This window comes from Rhea americana, unplaced genomic scaffold (genome assembly GCF_003343005.1).
Source record: "Rhea americana isolate MKP2758 unplaced genomic scaffold, rheAme1 scaffold_139, whole genome shotgun sequence".
In the NCBI taxonomy this organism is placed as follows: Eukaryota; Metazoa; Chordata; class Aves; order Rheiformes; family Rheidae; genus Rhea; species Rhea americana.
In genome coordinates, this window is record NW_028185472.1 from 1,327,956 (window position 1) to 1,343,950 (window position 15,995).

General features: G+C 46.6%; 1 protein-coding gene across 3 annotated transcripts in view; it reads right to left on the reverse strand.

Annotated features, from left to right (window-relative positions):
* Positions 1-2,823: 2,823 nt before the first annotated feature.
* The window catches only part of RNH1 (ribonuclease/angiogenin inhibitor 1), a 14,658-nt gene continuing 1,486 nt past the window's right edge, over positions 2,824-15,995 (reverse strand). Inside the window, exons 1-10 of one of the 3 annotated variants that reach the window (XM_085298453.1) lie at positions 15,921-15,953; positions 13,199-13,304; positions 11,672-11,842; positions 9,762-9,932; positions 8,847-9,017; positions 7,815-7,985; positions 7,143-7,313; positions 5,847-6,017; positions 4,054-4,224; positions 2,824-3,621 (exon numbers count right to left, since the gene is read on the reverse strand). In XM_085298453.1, the coding sequence (XP_085154579.1) occupies positions 3,534-3,621; positions 4,054-4,224; positions 5,847-6,017; positions 7,143-7,313; positions 7,815-7,985; positions 8,847-9,017; positions 9,762-9,932; positions 11,672-11,842; positions 13,199-13,284 (1,371 nt within the window). In that variant the 5' untranslated portion in view covers positions 13,285-13,304; positions 15,921-15,953 and the 3' untranslated portion in view covers positions 2,824-3,533. Of the gene's footprint in view, positions 3,622-4,053; positions 4,225-5,846; positions 6,018-7,142; positions 7,314-7,814; positions 7,986-8,846; positions 9,018-9,761; positions 9,933-11,671; positions 11,843-13,198; positions 13,305-15,087; positions 15,700-15,920; positions 15,954-15,995 lie in introns of those variants that run through there. The other 2 variants (XM_085298455.1, XM_085298454.1) reach the window with 2 other exon arrangements.

Here is a 15,995-nt window from a genome sequence, read left to right on the forward strand (position 1 = left end):
AGACTTTTGCCCCCTGTTGGAAATAATAAAGAAAATAGCAATTTTCTGTGAAGAAAAAAGAAAAAAGAGGAATTTGGGATAAAAATAATACCCTTTTGGAATATTTTAATGGAGGATTGGAGTGACTTAGATGACAACCGCTCTTTTCAAAAGAAAGGTGGTGAGGGGGTTGTGGTTAACGCTTCCAACACGGCAACCCTAAATTCCCCGTTTCGGATTCAGCTGAGGTTGGGCGGCATTGAGCTCCCCGGTTTGCTCTCAGCCGAGCCCGGCGGCGGGAGGCCGGCGGTGCAGTTTGGGGAGCACTGCTCCTAGCATCTCTGTTATTTCGAGCTGGTGTCTGGCCGTGCTGGATCTCCCTCCCCAAAAGCCCCCGCAGCGAGGTGCTTCCAACATTTCGCAGAAGCGGGGGGGGGGAGCCTCTTTGGGAGGCCAGTGACCTTTGCTAAACCGCTTGCGGCACCGYGCTGGAACGCTGTGCCCGTCCTGCTGGACACCGTGCCGTGCGAGGAGCGAGACATTAAGGGTGTCGCAGGATCCTAAACCAGTAGCAGAAACCTGCCGTTTTAACCCRCGCGCAACATCTGCTGCTGTTGCTGAGATCTGACGTTCTAACCTGCAGCGGACCTGCTGGCTTGGGGATTTAAGGGGATTTCTGTATAGTCGCTGGAAGTTGGTGCTCTGGGGGTTTGCATGGTGCAAAAAGATGGCRCACGGAAGCTCATCTGTGCATATAATAATCTGATATTTATGTCGTAATGCTGGGCCACACAAAATTTGTGGTAACGTTCAGATGTCCATCCTGAACTGGAAATTGTACCCAGATATCTTAATCTTTTATTCTGACTACATAATTTTATCTTTAAGCCTCAATATAAAAGGCAAAACTCAACCCCTGCTAGTAGAAATTCCCAGTACAGAGGGTTTCCCAGTACGAGGGGTGTCCAAGATGCAACCATTTGCCCTTAACCAGAGCATGATCGCACCATCCTGGGGTGTGCCGGGTGCTAAGTGAACACGGTGCAAGTAAGGCTTTGACTGCCAGTCTTGTGGCTAGACCACATGATTACTGCATAGTCCTTTTAATTTAAAACAGTGATGATTCATACATCTAAAAATGCAGGAACAGATTTCTGTCTTTCATCTCCCCTAAGACCACAGTTGTAACAAGGCTTGTATGGGAAGTAAGTTAGACCAACTAATAGAAAAATAAATGAGCTTTTAGGAATACAGACCCATCCCTGGGTCCCATGTATGAGCAGTGTCTCTTGYTACAGAGCCTTGTTTCTGGATTCCAGGGTTTATATCTGTCTTTCACTCCATAGATTCAAGCATAAAACTTCATGTTTGGTCAGAAACCACAGTGCTGGGTAGTAGCTATGCACAGGCTCCTTCTCACCCTGAGCATCCCCGCGCAGGTCTGCCAGGCTGAGGCGCTCTGCAGCCGTTGAGATCTCCGAGCAGGACTCCTGTGGCAACCGGACAAACAGCAGACGCCGCGCAGGCCTTTCTGCCGCTTGCGCGAAAAAATGCAAACCCATTTTGCAGCAAATGCAAGACGCTGCAGGGCACTGAAGCAGCGCCGGGGTTTGTCTCGGATCAGGAGCGTGCCGCTGGAGGCAGCCTGCTCCCRCCGGCCGGAGGGCTGTGGAAGCGGCCGATTCGGTGCTCCTGCATCCGGAGGGGAGAAAGACCCGGCAGTTTTGCAGGCCCAGCAGCAGCTGCTGGGGCTGTGCTGGCGCAGTCGAGGGGAAAAGGTGCCACCCCATGGCTAGGGAGCAGCTCCGGGAAGGTGCAGAGATGCGCTTTGCAGAGGCTCCAGTCAGTGCTTGTTTGTCCCAGCTTTAGCTTCAGGTGATGATGAAATCCTTAGCTGATGCTGATAGTTTAATGGAGGGTCCAAGTGATATTTGCTTGCAAGCTAACTTGTGTTCAGCCCAGGCGTTCGTATCTTTAATACTATAAAATTATCTCACACCCCCCCCTTTTATCTGCTCTCAAAAACMCACTTTAAGCTGCTAATGTTTTCTTTTTATTTAGAGATGTCTTTATGCCTAGCTCCAYGCCTGAGTTTTATTGCTTCGCTCAAATGTGTGCTGACTCTGCTCCTGCCCCACCTCACTTCAGGCCTAGCCTGTTTTTTCCTGATCTTGAAATGAGCCTGTATATGCCAGGTTTCAGCACATAAGACCATGGATATGAAAAGCCTTTTTAAAAGTCCCTCAGGATGGGTAGTTTTCTAAACACAGTATCTACTTCTGTCCTTGATAGAGAAGCCTAAGCAGAAGCATGTGCCTGGGTGGGATTTGGAAGTGAACGAAGCATCAAGAGACTGCGTTAGGAGGGGATGCCTGTCAGAGAAGAAGATTTCTATGGGCTTTCTTTCTGCAAAGTCACCCCAGGGACATCATTGACAGGCTTCTCTCCTGCTTTTTTTTTTTTTTTTAACTACATTCTTTCTTTAATTTTAGTGTTTCAGGCATGCATCAGCTACATTTTCCCTTAGGACAGGGTTTTTATTAAAACTGTTTGGGCAAATAAACCTAGTCAGTAACCTTCTAAACCAGAGGAACGTTTTCTAGGCTTGCAGTCTTCCCAAGGGCTGAAGTCTGCTTTATACACGGCCTTGACTAAGATCTTCTGACACACACTTAAGCTAGGAATATACTGAGAGCAAACAAACATGTGAAACTAGGTGTTAGCAGCATTRCAGGTCAGAATCAGCTGACTGGTCTTAAGACAAAAACGTACAGATTCAAACTATGGGTCGTACCTTTAGGGTTCTTCCCTTATTTATCTTTTTATGAGTAGAAAAATGAAGCATTTAATTCTTTGCAAACAGATTTTAATACATTCCATAGAACCATTCTTACCAGAGCAAACGTATCAAACCATTTAACCGTTCCCAGTACTAGCAAAAATGCACAGCATCTTTTGTTTGTAGGAAATTCATTTTTCCAAGGAAGCTAATTCTGAAGTTAAGTAGCTGAACAGCCATTCACTTCTCTCTTCTCTAGCACTCTAGCCACCACTGCTTTTCCAAGAACTCTTCTAAGGAAAGCAGGGGAAAGCTCAATTTTAGATTAAAAAAGAGTTTGTGTTGGTTTTGGAGAGCTTTCCTCAGAGACCTGTCAAAAGCACCACCCAGTAAAAAAATTTTGGGCTGTTCTCCTCTTGCTTTAGTTCTCCTTAAAGGATGACTAATACATTAGGAGAGATTAGGAGGGATTAAAAAGTTCCTAAAAGGTAGAGACTCACTTCTAGCAGATGCCCAGTAAGCGTTTAGTTTGAGGATAGCAATGCAGCAGTGAAAACTTAAAAAGCTTTATTAAGCCTCAAGTTTAGTACGTGCAGTGATGCACAGGAGGCTTATCAGCTCTCTTGGACAGCCACTCAGGTACTCCATGAATGTTTTTTGGTAGAAGCACGTTCTATATTAAGTTAATTAGCTTTATATATGAAAAGTTCAGATTAAGAAGAGGACATTGCTTCGACTTGGCTCTGCAGGCAGTCAGTCACCACTCAGTCACCACTCAGGAAATGATCTTCAGTTCAGGTTTGGATTCTTCCAGGGCTCTTAGTTCATCGTCCATTTCCGAGCTCCAAAAAATGTCATACAAACTAAACCAAAACAAAAGGCAGGACAGTTTACTGAGCATCTTGGTCGTTAAGGAAAGACAGGGCAGAGAGGCACACAAATYGCCTTTTTGGAAAGATCATATAACAGCAGCAGCCCCCGCTAGACTGAATCATCTGGCCCAGAAGCCAATAACATGTCCGTATTATCCCTCCCCAGCCATCCCCACCTCATTACTCTTGGGCCCTAGAGACGGAAGTGAATTAAGCTACTAGGTCATGTCCCTTGGAAAGGACTGGGAGTTTCTGTAACGTGCAAACGTTTCAGAACGTGACTCTTTTGGGGGTCACCAGCTGCCTTTTGGAGGCAATCCCCAGAGCAGTCCGTGCTTGCTGCCCTCCTCCTCCCACGCCTTATCTCCCTGGAACTTGCTGCCTGCCAGAGGGAACTGTAGCAAAACCAGTAACATCGCTCACATTAACTGCTGCAGCTTGCAGTTTGGATTCCTCAAGGCTTCGCAGATCTTCCTCATGCCTTCATCTTCCAGAGTGTTGTAGCTCAGGTCCAGCTCTGTAAGACACTGTTTGGCAACTATGATCGTGGCGAGTGTCGCGCAGCAGGCTGCTGTGAGATCGCAGTTACCCAGCCTGCAGGGGAAGAAAGGCCAATACGTGAGAGCAGGCTCTAGCCAAGCGGCCTGAACTCGGGCAACAGGCAGGAATACCCCTGATGCAGACCACGGAGTCTCACTAGGCTGCTCTCTCTGAGACTTCTGCAGAGGCTAGTCCATGTTTTTTTGCATGAATGATATGCTCTGAAGACAGCAGTCCTCTTGGTGACCAACAGACACCTGAGGAGGTCTTCCCTAAAGCTTAATAGTGTGTTGCTGCATAGAGTAGAAGGAAGCATAAGATGATACTCTCAGTTTTGACATCATGCTTAATATTCTCTTGATACTTGTGAAGAGAATGCAGTGAATCTAGCAAGATGACAGTATCTAATATTTCTCATAACACATGTATTTTGCCACTGTGTCTTCAGAAGGCTGTGTAAGAGGGAGAGAAAAGCCAGAGGCCTAAAATATAGCATACATTAGTTGAAGTCTGCAAAAGATGTGTTAAGAGAGTCTAAGGAGGAGAGAGCATGGTGGAGAGGGGAAGAGCAGAATGACCAAATGGCCCAGTGTTACCACATAGTAGCCCACCACCTGCTCAGTAAGGACAGAGTGGGCGAAGAGAACAGGAGGAAAAGGATTTTCAGAAGGGGAGGAAAGAGCTTATTTTTAAACAGTCTTGTGTCATTCAAAGCGTCATAATCTAAGGGAATGGCATATCTTTCCCTAACTCAGGGGCTGGGAACCCACTAGCCTGTGTTTCTATATAGACTGCTACAAGAGCAGAAGGATGAGGTAGAGGACACTAAACATTAGTAGTGATAGATTCCCTCAAGCCGTTTAAAGCAAGAGASGAAGTGAAACAATGACTGGGGAAACAGTGGAATATTGATCCTGATGGTACTTATGGTATAGTTTAAACTGACCATAAAGTAATCTGAAGTTTATTACTCTTGACACAGACATGTATACCAATTTATGTAAACCACCTCCATGAAAAGGGCACCTGACGCCCCTCAGTTAAGAACAAGAGGCTTTAGTTGGTCAGCAAAAATACCCTTGTGGGCAGAGGCTTCAAGTCTTCTATAAGTCTCCCAGGACCTGTCCATTTAACTCACTTATTGCACTTGGTAGGGCACTGGAGTGCAGCTCCAGACTTCTGACAGGAATTAATGTACTAGACCAGGACTAGCAGTTTCTCTGGCTCAGCAGTTCATCTGAAAGAGGCTCCATGAGCAAGTTCAGAGAAGGATGCATAAAACTCTAAAACTCTTCAGTAAGCTGTTTGCTGAACAGGCTTTCCAAAAGCAAGCTCCTTCCAGCCTGCCCACACCTTGCTTTAGATCCTGAAAGTATGCTGCACCATGAACTTCCAGCTCTGCCCCTGCAGAGAGGGCCTGTGGAAGGCTGTCAATGCATCACTGCTTTGGTGGCAGGCTGTACCTGCAGTGGACCATGAGTGACAGCACATGAGGTTGTATCAGACAGTTGTGGTTTCTAGATGAGATTGATCTGGTTAAACATCAATTTGCAGTATGAATTGTCTCCTGTATGCAAAAAATACTACGCTACTGCCTATCGCTGTCCCTCTCGGCATGTTGTTCTTGGAAGGGCAGCATATCAATAAATGAGAAGACTTCTGAGGGTGCACCTTACCACAGGGACTGAATGTTGCAGTTTGGGTGCAGCAGCCCTTCGCACAAGAGTTCAACGCCTGCATCTCCCAACTTGTTCTCGCCGATATGCAGTACTTTCAGGTGTTTGTTCATGCTGAGAGCAGAGCTGACTGCCTTACAGCAGACAGTTGTGAGCCCACACTCTCTAACCCTATAAGGCAAGAATAAAGTGAGAACTCCAGAGATCCACAGAATAGCAGCTACTGCTCATTTTTCCATGTTGGCTTCACAGGAGCCAGGACAGTGAGCACAAACGAACTGAAGCCTTCCCACAATTACTTCTCTTAACCCCTATATCCAGCCCAATCCTTTCCAAGCATCACTTCTCCTACTGTTTACATTTAGGATATCTGTCTCAGAGAYTGCATCTAGGAAGGACACCTGCCCATAAAGGATGGCAACAGATTCATGATCAGAGATTAAATGTGCTGCTCTTGCAGTCACCTTAGCACCAACATTCACCCTTGGGGCATCTCACAAATTCCCAGGTCACTGGAGGCAGGGGAGGACCCCAGATATAGGAATTGAATTTGCAAGGTAGGAAAATGCAAGTATCAATTTTTCAGGTTCTACATGAAAAGACAGTTCTCCCCTCTATACCATGTTATGCCAGATCATTACAATGTAAAAGGTAATACTGTCAATACAGAGGAATGCTGAGAAATATTTATGTCAATGAAGTCTTCTTTGGTTAGATTTAGACTGTAAAGCGGGCACCAGAGGTGTTGGTGCTGATGTTTTCAGTCCTTCTGAGACGAATCGATAGTACTACCTTTTTTGCGTAGAGCTACAGCTTTTCATGGAAGGAGTTTGTTTCTCTTCTCCTTCGGAAGGAAAACATGTACCTGAAGATACAGTACTTGAAATACAAGCTTTCCAATTTTGGCGTATCAATGACAGCTTGGATTCCAGTAGAGAACCTGAGATATCTGATGACAGTGTTCATTTCACTATTGCAAAACATCTTTTAAATGTCTTGCACAAAATCTCTAAGTTGCTCTTTGTGAYACAATGAACTATATTAGATGAAAACTTTTAAAGTGATGCTTGATTCCCTGTTGCTTGAGCAAGATGACTGTGGGGCAGATTTTCAAAGCATCCTGGAGTTCAGAAATATCCCCTTAAATCTGTACATCTTTCAGGTAACAATCTGCATGAGGTGTCTGTGGGATCATCACAACCGAGGATTTACTTAGTGGACATTACTTCACCCATATCTTCCTTGGTAAGGTCTCAAAAGAAGGCAGTGGAGATGTGAAACCTCACAACAGCTCACCATAGCTCCTGCAGTCCAGCTTTTGGATCCTTGAGTGCCTGACACAGCATTTCCATGCCCGAGTCTCTCAGGTTATTGTCTATCAGACTTATCTCTATGAGGGTTTCTTTTGTACTGATGACTCTGGAGAGATCTTTACAGCTAACACTTGTGAGATCGCAGTCCCATAACCTGCAAGGAAAAACAAAACATTATTTTCCCCTCAAGAATTACTTACATAAGAAAATAGTCCTCTTTTAGTGTTCTGAATTTCTCGTTTTAGCATCTGTTTCTTTTACCCTTTAAGAAAGCCACTCGTATCATAGCACAGAGTTTTCTCTGGCTTTSTCCCTGCTTTCCATCCTTCACACTGGAAGTTCTGTTTTTAACACAGAGTATGAACATGAAGTTCTAGTAGATGGATATCCCAACAGGAATTCAGGGCATTACCATCACAAACTTTCATCCACCTTCTCCCCAGCATTCAATCCAAGTGGTTTCAGTACTGTCCTGCTTCCTCATATGGAAAGGCATAGTGCTTTTGTTCTGAGGAGTAACTTATCTGGGGTAAAATATCCTTGTTTTACTAGGGTGTGTAACTGAGAAACTTGCTTACCAGTTAGGAACACACCAGCAGTATAACATTGATAGTTCAGAAGGATTTAAACATTAAGACTCTAAACTCTGCCTTACCATAGCTTCTGAATTTTACAGTTCGGATGCAGCAGTCCTTGGCATAGCAGAGCCAAACCAGARTCCCCAATCTTGTTATCCCCCACAGACAGATCTATCAAGGATGACTTGTTACTGAGGACAGCGCTAATATCCCGACAACTGTCGCTGGTTATTCCACAGTTCTCCAGGCTGCAGAAATAAGGATAGTTTGAGTTGCTTCACTGGACATGCAGTATTAGACAGAGTCCATCACCYTGAAATCAGACTGAGAAAGGACTATGGGATGGTTTCTTGCTGCAAATCAGTGCAGCTCAGCTGGACATTGCTGGAGCTCTGCAAGGCTAAGAGATGAGTCAGATATCCCAGCAGAGTTCTGAGGCAATACACCTCTCCTGTAGTCCATGAGGCTGTTGTRAACGTTAAATCCAACCTACCATTCATATATGTTAATGCAAGGATTGCTTTTGTCAACTCTGCAACTCAGAGTCAACTGAGTTTTTGCCACCTCAGCTGGACCTGGCTCCCCAGAGATAAGCAGGGCAGGCTCTGCCATCTCTGCTCCTCTGGCCAGGCTGGGCTGAAGCACATGGGCAAGGTAAGCTGAATTGTGCTTCTGCCTCAAGCCCTTCCAGGGGCTTTGTCCCAGCCTAGTGATCAAGRCTAGCCTCTTGCTTTGAAGACAAATATGGATCTGAATTAAAATACTCAACTGGCTGGCAACTCTGGGCATAAGAGCTAGAGCCACTGCCTGTGAGTGCTCCTCYGCTATCAGATACTAGTGAGCGGTTGTTCCTTGTAATTGCAACTTTAATCTGGGGCACAASCTCTCACTACTGTATCAGTAGATGTAAGAGTGAACTCAAAATCACRTGCCAGAAAAAGCTTTAAAAAATCCTCAAAGCCCCAGATATGTTCGTAGTTTCTACAGTTACAGAAGTCTGAGCCAGCAAAAAGCCATCCTAAATTTTAAAGCATTCCTGACAACAAATATTCCTGTTTTATGCATGGTAGGAACAGCAGCAGAATTAGAGATGACCAACTTTTCCTTACTGTAATAGCTCTAGATCACATTTGGCTTCCACTAGTCCCCGACACAGTTGTTTTACAGCCGTATCTCCCAGCGTGTTGTTACTTAGGCTGAGCTCCTTCAGGGTGGGCTTGGTTTGCAGAGCAGCATTGAGAGCTTCCACAATATCAGCTGTGAGTTCACAATATTCCAGCCTGTGAGGAGAAAGGGAGTCCAGGGAAAAACAATCATCTTTACTGTATCTTGCTCCTTGCATGACATTTTAGCTAGGCAAAGTGTGTGTTAGCCAGGGCAGAAAACATGCCATTTGGGCCTACGAACTGCGACCAGACAATCCATGAAAATAAGGATAACCATAGGCTTTAATAGGCTTTAGTCACTAGTTCTTAATAGCATCTCCCTGCTCGTTTCAGAGGGCAGGATTTCTTGCACTGGACCTCAGGGGACCCACACAGAATTAACTGCTTACTCCACTTTTATGCCGGTCCTTCTCTAAAGCAATGCAGAGATGAATGAGCATGAACGAGCCTTGAATTGCAATACAAGGCACAACCCTCGCTACTAGGTCTTCCTGAGAGGAGCTGTACTTAGCTAGTCGGAGGCCGTTTGCAGACTCATATCCAGCTCAGCCATAAAACAGCACCAAGCACAACAGAATCAGATTTCTCCTTGGAGCTGGGGAGGTCTTGCATTAACAGCCACCACTGCCAAGTGGGCTAAGCAAGGCCTACAGGAACAGAGGCTGAGCTCTTACAAATCCTCTGGACCCCCTAACATGAATAAGTATGACCCACATTCAGCTACAAGAGGAAGAAACCCAATTCTGGCAATAGCACTCCTGCTTGTCTCAAGGTCAAGACAAGAAGAGACAAGTGCGAACTGATGACTGAAGAAAACCAGTTTCTAAGAAAGCACCAAGACAACCMGTGACTACTTACTGCAACTTCTGTAGCTTGCAGTTGGGGTTCATGAGCCCTTGACACAGCACCTTTACCCCAGCGGTTCCGAGTCTGTTATCACCCACGTGCAGCTCTGTCAGCGACGGCTGTGCACTGAGGACAGAGCAGAGAGTCTCGCAGCAGGCACTCGTTAGATTGCAGTTCTGCAGCCTGCAGGAGAGAAGTAACGCATGTGAGAATTGCATCCCCCAAATTTGCAGAGGCTCTTCTCAGAGAAGTGCATCTGCTGGCTTTGAAAAGACACTGTGGTACCAACAATAGCTTGCTCGTAACCCCCTAGAGAACAGTATATCCAAGCAAGCACTCTTACTTTACAGATGTGCCAAAATATTTTATGAATGTTATACCTGTAACACTAGAAGTGGCTCCCATATTTTTAGAAGTAACATATAGCATCTCTAGCAGAAGGAGCCTCCCTACATTAAATAGCAACATTAACTGCCTTATAGTAGTATTTTTAATCAGTGTGAGGCTTATCCCAGAGAGAAAGCAAGGGAATTTTACAATTCCTTGGTCCCCTGGAGAGCTGCCCCAGGGCAGCTAAAAGTAAAAAACTAGGCCAAACTGGCTTAAATCCCTGGATATCATGTAGAAGCTTTGTGGTATATTGCAAGAGAGATCTATGAAGCAGGTGATACTTCAGTACTCCTCCGGAGAGAAGCTCTACAGGAACTGTGATAGCATTGCTATGGGGCATTCAGAGTTATCAGCCATGACTATGGAGAAGTGCTGTGCCTGATGGCAGTAAATGTGGCTTGGTTTTGATTGCTCCTTTTTTCCTAACACAGCTTACCAGAGCCCCCAGACAGACAAACATAAGTGTGTTCCTGTAGAAATGAAATAGCCTAACTCAGGAGACAGAGCTACGAATGTTATTTAGGGCTCTGGAGAAGTTTGGGTCTTAGGACAAGCTTTCTGAAAAATGACTTGCGTTACTCTTGTTGTACTGCACATCACAATTATTTCTTGAAGGCTCATCTCAGAGATGCAGTTTGATTTTTATGAAGTAACATCATGAGAAGACTAGACCCATCTCAGGAGTTAGAGGACTCCACCTTGCAGAAGAGATCCAAGACAGAGGAGGCAGCATCTCYTTGAAGATCTTTGAAGAGCAGAGGAAGCAACAACTGACCTTGAYTAAAGCTCTTGCAGGCACAGCTGAGCTATAGGGCTTGCTGAGGGAAGCCTGCAGGGAGCTACCTCAAGTGCTGTAATGTAATCTGGCTCTGGCCTCTGCAAAAAGTGCTGGCCTGAACCAARTCTCAGACTAACCTCTGCCTAACTTAGAAGGCAAGACCTGTGGCAGAGTCATTCTGATGGTCTGCAGAAAGACCGAGAGCTCTTGAAGTGCTAAGAGCTCATGAGAAAACCCCTCYGCTTGGCTGCTACAGAAAGGAGTAGCAAATGACTAGACCACTAAACCCTGTGCTAGKAACTGGCAGAAGAGATTTCTCAAAAATGCGCTGAATGAGCGGAAGAGAGATTTGTAAAAATGTCAAGTATGTGCTAATGGCAGAGTGGGGCATTCTGTGGACTTCCTCTTGTTTAAACAGGCCTAAAGAGTTAKCCCAACTCTCTATGGCTGGGCAAGATCAGCTACCTCCTCCAAAGAAAGTCTTGAAAAAGTCTTATCTTGGCTGGGAAAACCCTACCTCTCCTTCTCTTCRTGCAGGAGGACAAAAACAGATGACAGAGTCTTCCAATAAATACACTGGCTAGATAAAAGCTTTGGGGGGGTTCCTGAACATCTGACCTAGGTGATGGCTGATATACACTGGTGGGGCTCTGCTACTAGGATCACATATTGGCTTGCTTCATGACTTTACCTGCGGCTCACTGAAAGCACATTAGATGAGAACATTAGAGCAAGACAATCAATAAAATTTTACCATAATTTCTGCAAGTTACAGCCTGGCATCAGTAACCCTTTAGACAGGTATTCAATGCCTTCATCTCCCAGCTCGTTGTTGTTCAGCTTCAGCTCTGTGAGGGATGGATTCATATTAATAACGGAGGAGAGATCCTTGCAGTTACTACTGGAGAGACTGCAATCGTCCAGCCTGAAAGAGAAGGAGAGAGGAAGGGCATTAGTCCCAGGTTTGCTCTGTTCTCTCTAGCTGAAGTCAGTGGGTCATTTATGCCTCCTTAGTCCCTGGAAAGCCTCTGTAAGTACACGTGAGGTTTGCTGGGCAATGTATGGCCGAGTCCACAAATTTGAAAGGGCAGAAGAAATGCTTCTCTGCAGGGCAGAGGTGGTGCTGGAGGACAGTCCCACCAGCCGCAGGCCTCTACCGTGCTGTGCAGAAAGGGGTAAATGACTCAAGTCTTCCCCCCCTGAGCCAGGGCAGGAGAAGCAGCAAAGGGTACGCTGAAGCAGAAAAGACACAAGATGTCCTGCAGAATTTGCCAGCCCCAGGCACATTCCGAGCCAAGACTGCCAAAATTTATCTGTGCCAGCTATTCTCCTCAGATAGCTGGATGAAAACTGCAATTGTGTTTAACACCTTTCAACATGAGGTGGAACACCAACATGAGGGTGGCTGCCCTGCTGCAGCCAGTCTCATCCACTATGTCTTGAGCAGCCCAGCCTCTGCTCAGGGAACAACCATCCCACTCRCAAGCACATGCTTTCTGGAACCCAAGGCAGACCTCGGGAACTCAAGGTCAGACCCATGAATTTTGCCTGTAAAAGGCGCCTTTGCAAAACAAAAACAAGTAACCTTCAACATGCCTGAGCTGCTGTAAGCCACTGCTAGCTTGATGTGGCTCGTCCTCTCCAGCCCAYGTAGGGGGATGCAAGATGGTGGGGTGTGAATTCCCAGCCAGCCAAGAGGAAAGAGTGCTGAACTGACTCCTCCCAAAAGTCCTACCTCCTCCTACAGCTTACGCTCCAAGATAYGGTTCCCTCACGCTGGCTTGCTCAACACACAAGGCAGGTATTTTTAAAGGCTGGGAGAGGAATTAAAAGCTGAGGGCTTGTGCATAGGGCTTGTGCACAAGTTTTAGGTAACTGTTAGTTGGCAGCATCTGAGCTGCAGTGCAGAGAGTGCAACTTAGCACAAAGAGGATAGGTGCCTTCCTTATCTTGAGGGATCTTATTTCAACAAGGACAGACGTATCGAAACGGTGATCAAATATTTAAATAGCCAAAGAAAACATTACCTAGCTGAGTGTGTAGGCCATACCATAACAACATCTCTGCTTATCAAGAAAAAAGCCTTGAAATGTTTGTTTGTTTGTTTAAATCAACTTTCTGGACAAAAATAGGTGGAATTGTACCTGCTACCAAGCAAATTCTAAGTCATAGTTCAACAATACCAAGACATGCTGCTAAAATGCATTCTCTCTTGTATCTCTTTTCACAGGAGAAAAACTGAAGTATTGCTTAGAAGAGACTACACGCAGCTAGTTAGTACCTGATGGTTTTGCAGGATTTCATGGTGGAAAGAAGTTCAGCCCATCGAGCTGGGTTCATCTCCTCACACTGGATGTCCAGTTCCATTTTGAAATTTGAGGTAAGATCTGAAAATTTAAAACCAATTTGTTACTTTTTCATGGAATGAGAAACAAGTGCACCAGCCTTCTTCAAACCCACSAGCAGCACTCAGACAGCTGAACTGTCTGTTATATATGTTACATATATGGTATAACTCTTAGCCACAAGCTACAGAGTGCAAAGGGGACATACTGTGTCTTTTCAACATCAGCTTGCTGTGAGCACCAGTTGTATCCAGCACTGTTAAGAATGTTGTCTGGGCCTCAGCAAGGCCCTTCTCTAATAGGCAAAAAGTACGCATATCCTGGAGAAATACTGGAGCAGCTTGTTACTGACAGCGGCTTGCATAAGAGTGAGATGTTCCCCTTCCCTCTACGAGGCAACTTAGGCAGAATGCGCTTTTTAGAGGCAGCAGTGCTATTCTCTTAGTATTGCAGTGCTTTGAGCCACACAGCTGTTGAGTACTAACAGATGGCACACCTGATATGACTGTGGGATCTCCAGCTATGCTTAAAAAATAGGATATTTTTTGAGAKAATACGGGGTATGGGAAGACAATTATGAGAAATGCCTAGGCTCAGATTACCCATCATGTTGGTCAATGCTCGGATATGGACAGGCAAAGATCTATCGTGAGGACCAGAAAGGTGCAACTCCCCAGCACGCCAGCCAGCACCAGATCCTCACAGGGAAACTGARCTAATGAGTAACATTGTTTGAGGCATTTTAAAATGCAGTCACATGCTGTGCAGGGTCCATGCGAGTAGTCCATGTTTCAAAATGCAACTATTAGAAAAGCTTACAGGAGAGWGGTTTCGGCAATTCTTTCATAATCACAGAATGAATGCGTTCATCACAGAAGGTAGATGAGGAGTAGCACGTATGCTTACGAAGAAACGTTCCTCCATGTTTTGATACTTAGACTTTAAAAAATTACTCTAGTTGGGCAAATCTGAATACAGAGAATCTAGGAAGCAGGGATTTTTTTTTCTGCAGTCACGCTGCATTTCTGAACTATCTATACACAGTGCCTTACAGAGCAGCTACAGATAAATAAGCATAAAAATATGCCAAGGCCAGTGGCTCTAGTCTGAGCCTTGCAGCCCAGCTGCCTGATCTGTTAACCCTCCCATACTGTTGCGGGCAGCAGGCTGCTCAGCCCCAGTGCAATAGTGTGCGCYGGCCCAAGCAGCAAGCATGCCATCATTCTGGTTTAGCAAAGTTTTAAAGCACTGTGCTTACAAATACAGCAGTGATTTGAGCCTTCAGGGGTCCTGCTCTATAGCAGCAGGACTTAGACTCTGAAGAGTGCTAAGCAATGTTATCTATGCTGCTRCTTCAGCTATGTCCACTTCAGGGGCTGCTGCTGTTAAGAAGAGAGAGGGCTAGAGCAGACCCTTCCCAGGAAGGGCAGAGAAAAGGGTGTGGACAGTATTAAAGCCAGGGCCCTGGAAGGTGATGAAATGCAGTCTTGGATGTCTCAGCCTTGCTAACATGACTCAAACCAGATGGTAATTGTTTTAAGAAAAAAAATGACACTGGAATGAGTCAGAAGAAGTGGGCATTTCTGACTGCAGTTCGTCACCGTCTCCCACCCTCAATTACCAGTAAGAACCATGTAYGAAAGCCAGAGATCCCAAAGTAGGATTTTCATAAAGGCAAGTCTGGCAACAAAGCGCGYGTCGGGTATCGTCCCCAGTGGGCACAACGCATCCCTCAGCTGGGCTGGGGAGGAGGGAAGCGAGTCACTAGGCTAAACCCRCTACAGCGCCGCTCTCTCTGCCTGGGAGGGGGACGATGATGGCGTACACTCAGTCCGGAAACCCGCGAAAGGAAAGCGGACAGCTCCAGGACGTCAGGTTGGATTGCTGTCCTGTACTTGGCCTGTCCCCTTTCAAAATCGAGCAGCTGAAGGAAAGCACTGTTCGAAGCCACGGCCCGCGCTCGCTGCCTGTCCGCGTCTGAGCCCCRTGTGCGAAGCGGTTGGAACAGTTCAGCGTTAAAAATCGCCGCCTACCCAAAACAGGGTAGAAAAACAGCACAGAGGAACAAAATTGTGTAACGCAGCAAACGCCTCCCAAGCCTGCTCGCTGCATTTTTGTACGTTTTACTTCCCCGAGATCAAAAAGGGGTTTTTTGTTGCTGTTTCTGTCCCGCCCCCTGCCCCCGGCTCCGCCTCCTCCCGCAGGCCGAGGCAGGGACCCGCTGGGGAGCGGCGGCACTGCCGAGCATCAGCTCAGCTCCGCCGCCCCCCGGCCTGGCGCTAGACCGCCGTTAAGACCTAACTCCGGAATTGTCTCGGTTTTGTCTACATTGCCTCGATTTTCAAGAACTCGGCTGCTTCCCCCCAGCTCCTTCCTCCCCGCCAGCGCACGGGGAAGCGCAGCTCGCCGGGGGAAGCTTTCGTTCTCCCTCTCGGCGCTACCGACGGCCCCGCTCCTGCGAGGCGCTTTCACACCGACAAACCCGCCAGGCCGCCGCGCCGCTCCCGTGCTCGCGTCCAGCGGAAGCGAAGGAATCAGCATCCAAGCTCTTCCCAGCCCTTCCCCGTGCGAACCTCCCCCGCCGCCCGCCCCGTGCACTCAAAGGCAGCTCGCACAGCCCCCCCCACCGCACACACATCCTCCCAGGGCCAAACTTACGGCTCCCCCCAACGCTGGTATTTTCCCCGTCCCCGCGCTTTTCGGTCACACAAAGAAAGGAGCCAGGTGGCCCCC